The sequence below is a fragment of the Engraulis encrasicolus genome, chromosome 10 (assembly GCF_034702125.1).
Source record: "Engraulis encrasicolus isolate BLACKSEA-1 chromosome 10, IST_EnEncr_1.0, whole genome shotgun sequence".
In the NCBI taxonomy this organism is placed as follows: domain Eukaryota; kingdom Metazoa; phylum Chordata; class Actinopteri; order Clupeiformes; family Engraulidae; genus Engraulis; species Engraulis encrasicolus.
The window spans coordinates 33,298,379-33,308,378 of record NC_085866.1 but is presented as its reverse complement, the minus strand read 5'-3'; the positions used below and the strand labels follow the sequence as shown (position 1 = coordinate 33,308,378).

General features: G+C 47.4%; 1 protein-coding gene across 2 annotated transcripts in view; it reads left to right on the top strand.

The window, feature by feature from the left end:
* LOC134456978 (EMILIN-3) overlaps positions 1–9,160 on the top strand; it is a 35,691-nt gene extending 26,531 nt beyond the window's left edge. For both annotated transcript variants that reach the window (XM_063208666.1, XM_063208664.1), the window contains exons 3-7: positions 1,870–1,992; positions 3,704–3,993; positions 5,388–5,953; positions 6,455–6,604; positions 7,081–9,160. In XM_063208666.1, coding sequence (XP_063064736.1) covers positions 1,870–1,992; positions 3,704–3,993; positions 5,388–5,953; positions 6,455–6,604; positions 7,081–8,295 — 2,344 coding nt within the window. In that variant the 3' untranslated portion in view covers positions 8,296–9,160. The remainder of the gene's footprint in view (positions 1–1,869; positions 1,993–3,703; positions 3,994–5,387; positions 5,954–6,454; positions 6,605–7,080) is intronic.
* Positions 9,161–10,000: the final 840 nt, after the last annotated feature.

Sequence of the window (10,000 nt, the reverse complement as noted above, 5' to 3'; positions counted from 1 at the left end):
TCAATAACGCCCAGTCAGTGACTCGTCCGACCAGCGGTATTTCTTTTATCGTTTGACAGCTCTCTGCAAATGTCAGCGTTCTTTTTCTTGTCTGTGTTGACGTGTGTGTGTGTGTGTGTGTGTGTGTGTGTGTGTGTGTGTGTGTGTGTGTGTGTGTGTGTGTGTGTGTGTGTGTGTGTGTGTGTGTGTGTGTGTGTGTGTGTGTGTGTGTGTGTGTGTGTGTGTGTGTGTGTGTACCGTTTAGAGTCGGACATATTCTCTCCATACTGTCTGCATTAGCAAGGGTTGAGAAGGAGACAGCCGGCGACTCTGGGAGCGTGTCAGTGGTCAGTGCACAAGAGATGTCAATGCGCTCCATTGTTCCTGCCAGGAATTTCAGCCACTCACATCTCTCACATCTAAGGGAAACATGATACGGAGGAGACACAACATCATTGCTTTCTCACAAACTTGGCCCGTGTACAAAGTTCTCACAGATGCTATAGTTGCACATTTCGGAAAGCTTGGAGTTCTTGGATCGCTCCGTTACCTCGTGGCTCTGGGGGGTGGGAGGCGGACTGATCTGTGTGGCGCAGCAAAAAGCTGATGTGCATGAGCTGTGTGTTGGCGGTCGTCTCCCATTTCAAACACCCTTGCTCCTTCGCCAAAGTGCAGCTGCAGAGGAATGATACGTCTCATTTAAAGCTGGACCGATACGTCCAGTCCCACAAGACCTCATTATTGGCAAGGCCAGCCAGGGACATCCTGTTATTGACTTACTCCTCCTCTTCATCCCCCTCCTCTTTCTTCATCTTCATATATTTCTTTCTTTTCTCACACTTCTTCTCCTCCTCCTCTTTCTCTCTCTTAATCTTATCTGTATCTCCTTCCATTTCCCTTCTTAACACCCCCCACATTCCAAATGTCTGGCTCTGTCCAAGAGGGAAAGGATGTACTACATATATATTTTGGAACTGATGTCTGTTCTTCCTCCTCCTCCTCCTACTCCTTCTCTTCGACATCACCATCATCACCACCACCATCATCATCATCATCATCATCATCAATCCTCTTCCTCATAATCACCACTATCCAATTCTTCTTCTTCTTGAAACACATTGTTATTAGTGAGTAATATACAGTAAATGTAGCCGTCTCATTGAATGGGCTTGATTGTTTGACAGCTGGGTGGTCTCATGCCCACTCCTGCCCACCCATGCACACGTTGGTAGGCTGGAATTTTTATCAATAAATCACACTGATGAGATACTGGTCCTGCTGACTTATTTTTTTGCTTTTTCTAAGTTAGTCCAACATCCAGTCGGTTTGTGTGTGGGTGTGTGTGCGTGTGCGTGCATGTGCATGCGTGCGTGTATGTGTGTGTGTGTGTTTTAAGGCCTGACCGATATATCGGCCCCACTGATATATCGGGCCGATATTTAGCATTTTTGGGATATCGGTATCGACCATACTTTCAATAAATTTTCACCGATAAGTTTGTATAACTTTCACAACCAATTTTGTAGCCGTTTCGTTCTGAATGCCTCTTCTATTCTGCTCTCCCCACTCTGAGTCCATGAGAGTTCGTTATCATAACTAAATATGTGTATATATAATAATAATAATTTATATTTCATTACATTTAATTCATAATTTTATCATGAACAATATTTCTATATATCGGTTGCACATATCAGTTATCGGCCTCCCATTTCCATAAATATCGGTATCGGTATCGGCCCTGAAAAAACGGTCGGGCCTTAGTGTGCATGCGTGCGTGCGTGCGTGCCTGCGTGCGCGTGCGTGCGTGCATGCGTGCATGCGTGCGGGTGTGTTCCATTTGTCTTCCACTTCTGCTAACATCTCCCTGTGTCTCTGTCTCCTCCACAGAAACCACTGTGCCTACATCGTCCAGAAGAACATCACGTGCATCATGCAGGACGGAGTGGCAACCTACGTCAAGGCCGAGTACACCACCAAATGCATCTGGGGTCAGAAGTGCCCCGTACTTATGTAAGTCATCATCCCGCCAAGCACTTCGTTTGCCTCTCCCTCCCTCCCTCATCTGTTTACTAGACCAACCCATAGTACTCATGATGACATATGTGATACAATAGAATAGGGCTTTTTGTACTTTGGACTTGGCGCGGCTTGCAGGATTGGGGTGGTGGTCACAAACTAACAGCTTGTGAAACGCCGCTGCCAAGATACATTACGAGCAATAAGTGTGACCTTATGAAACTTGCATGATTTACACAAAAACACTTGAGACGGAGGGGGTTTTAATATCCTCAACGAGTACTGGCCTAAGTGTTTTGCCCAGGTGTTGACCACGGGGTGAAAGGCCACCATAAACGACATGCGTAACAGTATTGGAAACACAAGACACAAATCATGCACATGATGTCAGTGTACACTGAGTTGCTCTCATGAACTCGGGGAAGCAGATTTTTGTTTTGAGTCAGGATTCTGTTCATAATGCGTAGCAGTGCTTCCCTCTAGTGGTGGTGTTCATAATTGTCTCAACTACAATAACAGACCTATAGTACAGCTCTTCATGAACAACTGCTATGATACTTTCAATATTTTCACCAGAGTGTGCTGTAGACATCCACACATTAGATACTGTCAACATAAAAGCTTTTTGATGCAGACAAATGTGACACATGACATGTCGACACAATGACAAGTGTTGCATTGGCTTCCACAGAAGTGAACACTTAGCTTGAATACTTAGCTCAATATATTTAGCACACATTTGGACTCTGGCTAAATCCAATCCAAAACACTTGAAATTACACGTTTGGGAGTTTAAATGATGTCACATATGTGCAACACCTTTTAACACTTAATATGAAATAGTATCCCCTCTCTATGTTTACACTGCAATATGAAAACTCAATTACAGCACACAGGGCTGTGCGGGAGGTTCCTGAAAACACATCCTCTGGTGCAGGGCCTGGTCAGGGAAGAAGTCCCTTACAACCCCAATGTAGCTCATCATATTGGAGAAGCCTGAATGAGACCTGGGGTGTCAGTCTCCAGCCGGTGGTAATCTCTCCCGAATCCCCCCTAATCCTGTCACAAAGACGACTAATCCTGGGGAGTATTTTAAATCCTCATTGCCTTATGTATAAATAAACCAATCACTCACAGTAAATTTAAGCGGTACTATACTGTGTGCACTCCCCATATCCAAAAAAAAGATCCATATGAACCGTACAAATGAACCGTACAAATATATAAGCATACAATTATTATATGGCATGGCACATACTATGAAAGTGGCATATTCCCCATTTTCCATGCTGTAGGTAAGGCACACACATTCCATTTACTGAAACATATCAGCATTGTAGAAGGACTGTGGGTGCTAACTCAGATGGCCCACATCACATGTACAGTACTATTATATGAAAGTGGCCCATTTCTGGCGCTACCATGGCTCTAACGGTAGAGCACTGGGCTGCTACGCCAACGACTCGGATTCAATTCCGGCCCGGGTTCGATGCCGATCCTTCCCCACACCCACATCTCTCTCCCCACCCATTTCCTGTCACTCCTTCACTGTCTTATCATATAAAATAAAGTCATAAAACACCAAAAAATACAAGAAAAAAAAGTGGTCCTTGTATAACATATGCACTGTATACGCGTTTTAGGCCAACATCTTTCCCTATGGGTCTAACTTCAATGCTTGTGTGTTCGTGTGTCCTCCTTACAGGTACCGCACCTTCTTCAAGCCCACATACAAGATTGGTTACAAGACAGTGACAGAACTGGAGTGGCGCTGTTGCCCTGGCTACACGGGCGAGAACTGCTTCGAAGGCCCCACCTCCGGGCCCGACGGCAACGTGCCAACCTTCAAGGGCTCCATGCCACGGCCCAGGCCCAGGCCTGTGCCAGGAGGACACCTCGAGCCCGGGAAGCCTTACCCTGTGCCCGGGGGGCATCCCGACAGTAGACCGCCCTTCGTACCCACAGGCCAGCTACCATCGGGAGGGCCCAATTACGGTAGGGAGTCCTCCCCTTTGGTGATTTTCCATTGGCACATCGGATATGAGCTGGCGAGCATTGTACACAATAAAAAAATGCTGTATTCAGTGCCACAACTCTGAGAATATAGTACAGTATAGTATGAATGAACACTTAGAGAGTTGAATGTAACACTGTTTTAGAGCATATATGCCTTTCCAGTGTTACTTCAACACTCAAACAGTTGAATTCAACGTGAAAATCAAATGGGACCATATTTTCTCTGAATGGTGTTGAATTAACACAGCATTTTTTACACTGTAGAAAATCCCACAGACATGCAGGAGAGGATAACCATGATAGGAAATGACTTGCAACATGTATTCTGTGTCATTTTTTTTCCCCCAAGCCAATTCCTTGGGATTAGCCAAAGCTTCACCCAATACATTTTTATTGGTGCAAATCCTTTTTTCGTTTTTGTCTGCTGTCACAAGAGTGATAAAGGCACCCCCATGAACAGATGGCAGATGCCAGTGTGTAATGTGACACAATTCATGAGAGATTATCTCTCGATAATAGAAGTGAGTCATTGTCCATTAACTGAAATTGCCATGACAAGCTTGATTGTGTTTCATGAGATGGCTGTTTTTCTCCCATGATGGATTATGTTCAGTGTTGTAATGCCTGTATTATCTTCTATTATTTGGAATTGCCATGGCCCCATAATATTTCAGGAAATGACATCTTGGTTTTATTCCAATTCCCAAAATATGGCATTCACAATGAAATGCTCCAAAGAGGTTTACTGCTATCTCCATGCTATCTCCATTCTGTGTTCTTTGTATTCACCCCCTGCATTCTTGTCCAGTTTGGGCATAGATATCTACTCTCTTGTTCTTCACAAGTTGTACACAAGTCTACAAATACTTTTCAGATTTTTTTGGGTTTTGTGTATTCTTTATTCTGTCTTTATTTCCTCACTGTGTTGCAAGTGCGTTGTTCCAATCATTAAAATCTTCCTAAATCTCATTTTCTCATTTCGCTGAGCTGTATTCTCATTTGTGTTCCACGCCCTAGTCTCGCATTGTTTTTGTTTTTCAGAACACAATACGCAGTCTGCATAGACTAATATAAGTCTACAAATACAAATACAAATTTTGTTTCCAGTGTCTCCTCTTTTTATATTGCTTGACCATGTTACAAAATTATACATTGTATTATATACAATACAGTACATTCACAGTAGTGTTTCTCGATCTCAACAGAAGTCCTGCCCTCATTTCTTTTTGTTTGTAATTAACTTTTTATTAGGTTTTAAGTTAACACTAAAACAAAACCAAAAAACAAATAACACCGTCATCCTCACAACATGAAGTCAAGATCCTGCCCTAATTCTGTGTGCCATGTTGGTATTTCCACTGGTGTTGTTCCAGGCCCTAGGGTAGGAGTGTCTGGCGAGCGGCTGGACCGCATGGAGACCGACCTGCGGCGAGTGTCCCAGGGCCTGGACACGCTGAGCGGCCTGGTGACCGGCCTGGAGGACCGCCTCCGCCTCACCCTGCGCGACGACACCAACAAGCTCCTGACCACGCTGCTTAGCGGCGCCCCGCCCCGCATCACACCAGACTCCTCCGTGGGCTTCGGGGTCATCCCAGACGGAAACCTGGACGGCCTCAGTGGCAGCAGCGATGGTGGCGGCGGTGTAGGCTTCCTGGGCTTCGGGGAACTAGTGGGTAGGGTGACGGAGGTGAAGGACGAGCTGCGGGTGAAGAGTGACATGCTGGACGAGATCCACGGCATGGTGATGGGCCACGACGGGCAGCTGAAGAGGCTGCTGGATGTGGCCGCCGGGCATCCCATACCGGGAGGGGTGGTCAACCAGAGGCTCCTGGAGGACATGGTGGACCGCAGGCTGGCCGACGTCAGGGCCGAGATCCTGGACGGGTTTGAGAAGAGGCTGCTGGAGATGGAGGGCATCTGTGATGAACGTATTGGACAGGTGAGACTGGCTTAGGATCCCCCACCTCAACACCGGGCCTCATCAACGTATATGCCTAGTTATTCAGTCACTGCAGATTAACCATAGCAGCTTTGAGTGCAACTGTATAACTATTTGCAACAAATAGCATAGTGGAATTTATCTAATTCCATGCTTACGAGTACCATCGCTACTATTGTTTGCATTGGACTACTCAGAATGTACCCTCTGACCATGCAGCACTGTGTCAGAATCACACTGATCCTGGTGAACGTATCCATCAGGCTCTTACATTTTTTAAGTCATTTTTCTTCCTTGATACAACAACTTTGATGTATTTATTACCAGATTAATTGAATTGCCCCCAAATGACCACAACCATAATCTGAATTCAACAACAACCATAAACCAGCTCTTGTTGTCAAAAATGCCTTTTCATTCTGTAAGACACAAATTGTTTGAGCTGAGTCTGATGATGCCCTCTGCCCTCTAACCGTGGTATGTTGTTCCATCTTTTCACAGGTCCAAAAGCAGTGTCAGAACGAGCACCTGAATGGGCAGGAGCAGATGCAGCAGACACTGGACGGCCGTGAGACGGGCCTGCGGAAGGAGCTGGGTCACCTGCAGGCTCAAATACAGGGCCTCACGCTGACCGAGAACTGCTGTGGCCAGGTGAGAAGAGAAGACTCCTCACATCTGATTCAAGACACAGCGTTATACATTTGCTGTTAACAGAATGCCAATGCCCAAGTCGAAGTGCATTACTAAAGGCCCTGTGTTATAGTGGTGCTATGGTAGATAACTTTTCAATGACCATTACAGCATTCCACTGGTGAAATGGCATGCATTATGGTGTTGCGTTAACCTTGAGGTAGTGGTAAATCACCTAATACGACTATCTCAAGTCCTTATTTTCTTAACTGAATGACAACGGTGGTCTATCTTTTAGTAGATCAACCGCTTCATGCAGGTTAACTTAGCCAGCTTTATCACTTAACCATGTCTATCACGTAACCATGTTTATCACTTAACCCCTGGTATCGTAGTCAGACTTTCTTTCTTTTTTTTCTTTTCTGAGTTTTTTTCCTTTACAAACACATAGAATTTTGAATGGAAATGAGAGTGTTTTTTTGTCGTTGTTTCTACAGGTGAGCAGTCTGTCCAATAGGGTGCTGCTCCTGGAAGAGGCTGTGAAGGGCCTGACCGAGTCCCAGCGGCAGCTGCAGAACGCTCTGAGTGACCAGACCATCCACATCGAGGCCATCCTGGAGACCCGGCTGGAGGACGTCGAGAGCAGGATGAACGCCACCGTGGAGAGGGGAGGACTGGGGCCCATTGGACCCGACGGCAAGCCCTTGTCTCCGCCATCCCGGCCCGGGTCGCCCACGTCCCTGGACGGCTTCAACACGTTGCTGGACGAGAAGCTGAAGTCCCTGGAGGAGCGCCTGTTCGTGGCCGTGGAGGAGCTCAGTAATGCCACCGCACCTGCGCTGCTGGAGGGACACGTGGTGCCCGCGCTGGAGACAGAGATCGAGTCAGTCAGGCGTCGCGTAGAGGCCGACCTGGACGGCATCCAGAAGCAGCTCACCGACCTGGAGCTCCTCTGCACCTCCTCCTGCGCGCCCGGCTCTGGTCCCGGAGAAGGAGGTGACGGTGACGGTCGGAAAACGCAGACGGGTAAAACAACCGGCGGAGGGTCGGACGACTGCGAGGAGGTGGACAAGCGCGTGTCCGGGCGCCTGGACTCGCACGCCGACCAGCTGGATCACCTCAACACCACCCTGCAGGCCCTGCTGACGCGCATCGTGGAGGCCGAGGAGGCCGGCGGCATCGAGGGCGAGATCACACTCCTCAAGATCAACGTCAACTCGGTCAACCGCACGCTGAAGGGCCTGCGCGACTCGGTGGGCGTGATCGCGCGGGAGGTGGGGCGGGCCAACACCACGTGGACCCAGCGCGAGGAGCGGCTGGTCGGGCAGGTGCACGGCATCACCCAGCTGGTGGGCCGGCAGGCGGCCATGCTGGGGGCCGGGGAGCGCCGGCTCATCCAGCTGAAAGGGGAGCTGCAGGGCCTGAGGCAGCGGCTGTCCGGGGAACTGCAGGGCTGCCGCAGCACGGCGCTGGGTGTCCAGAAGGAGGTGCTGGCGGTGGACAGCCGCGTCTCCCAGGTGGAGGGCCAGTGCAGCAGCCTGACGGAGATGGCTGACGAGCTGGAGCGCATACGCGGCGAGCTGGAGAGCCACTCCGACGAGTTCCTTTCCCGCGTCAACGGCACGCTGGTCACCCATTCGCAGCAGCTGGCGCAGCTGAAGGATGGGCTGGATGAGTGCAGAGACAAAACTGGCCACCGGGGGCGGAAATGAGACCAGTAGCATTTTAGCTACTAGAGACAAAAAATAAAATTGGGGGTACGTGGCTGTAAAGATATGACATTATTGTTTTTTATTATTGTTATAAATATAATTATTTTTACAGGGCATTTTGTTTTGTTTTGACCCATACTTCACTTTTTTTTCCACACATTTTATATTTTCAGTGTTTAACTTATATGAAGACATGACTGCATTGTAATTAGAGAGGTATTTGTACAAAAAAATGAAAATAACAAAAGCCACCAGACTAATACGCTGCTATGAGTGACAGCGCTCTCCCCGGTCCAAACCTGTCCATGCCCGTCCTGTCCCTTTTGTATACTGAACGTCCACATGAATGGTGCTAATTTTGTATTGTTTTCTGTACAAAAACATATATTGTGTCTTTATACTGTTGTATTTTTTTTCAAGAGAATATAATGTTCCTGTGCCTAAAGAATGGAATTTGGAAGACAAAATGTGTTTAGATTGTAAAATGGACCAGGCTGCCAGGCCAGGTACTGTAGATGAAACACTCTCTCCAGAGGTGTCAAAAGTAAAAGTAAATTTGGGGTGTGTAAGGACAACACTAGCACATGATATTTTACATAGCTGTTGCATCAGTTAATCCATTGTACCTAATGAGGTGGATAGACTGAAAAACACTAAAAACCTAACCTAAGACCCCACCACAAATTTGATCCGACCAGCGCAGAGGTAGCTGATCACACAAGAAGTACACAGGTCTACTGGTGATGCTGTGTTTTTTACTTTTACTTTTAATTTTGACATCTCTGGATTTCACCACCAGGTGTCAGAAATTAGTCAGCAGAGGAAATAAATAAACAGATAACATGTTGGAGAACCGGTTCATGCTCTCTCTTGCTGAACACACACACACACACACACACACACACACACACACACACACACACACACACACACACACACACACACACACACACACACACACACACACACACACACACACACACACACACACACACACACACACACACATACAAATACAAATACAAAGGCAAGCTAACTCATACACCCACGCCCACACCCACACCCACACCCACACCCACACATGCACCCTCAACCTCTCTCTCTCTCTCTCTCTCTCTCCCTATCCTCTCTCTCTCCTCCCCCTCTCCTATCTCTCTCTGTCTCTCTCTGTCTCTCTCTCTCTCTCTCTCACACACATACTCTCTCTCTCACTCTCTCTCTCTACCTCCCCCACAAATATATACTCGATATATATAAATATCTAAAGCTTTGGTGAGTAAATACGATGTTGATTTAGACTATTCCATCACTCACTCCAGATCATACCAGATCTGTCTGTCTCGGTCACGCTCAGCACAGGCCTATAAAAAGCCCCCCATCCACCCCCCACCCCCCACACCCATCTCTCTCTCTCCACAGGCCTATAAAGAGCACTGCCTCTCTCGCTGGTGCTGTCACCAACACCTGCCCAACAACAATACCAGCCTGATGAATGGAAATTATCCCTTTCATGTGCAGCGACAGTGCACAGCCCCTGGACCGTCTCCTTTGTTGACACAAAGCATAATGAGGATGCACCTACCTACGCAGGCTACTGCACGATGGGGAGGACGGCAAGAAAACCTTTCAGAGAGAATGTTCCCATTATTCCAGAAAATAGAAAGGTTGAAGAGAGGTGATGATACAGCCAAGGTGGATAGATGAC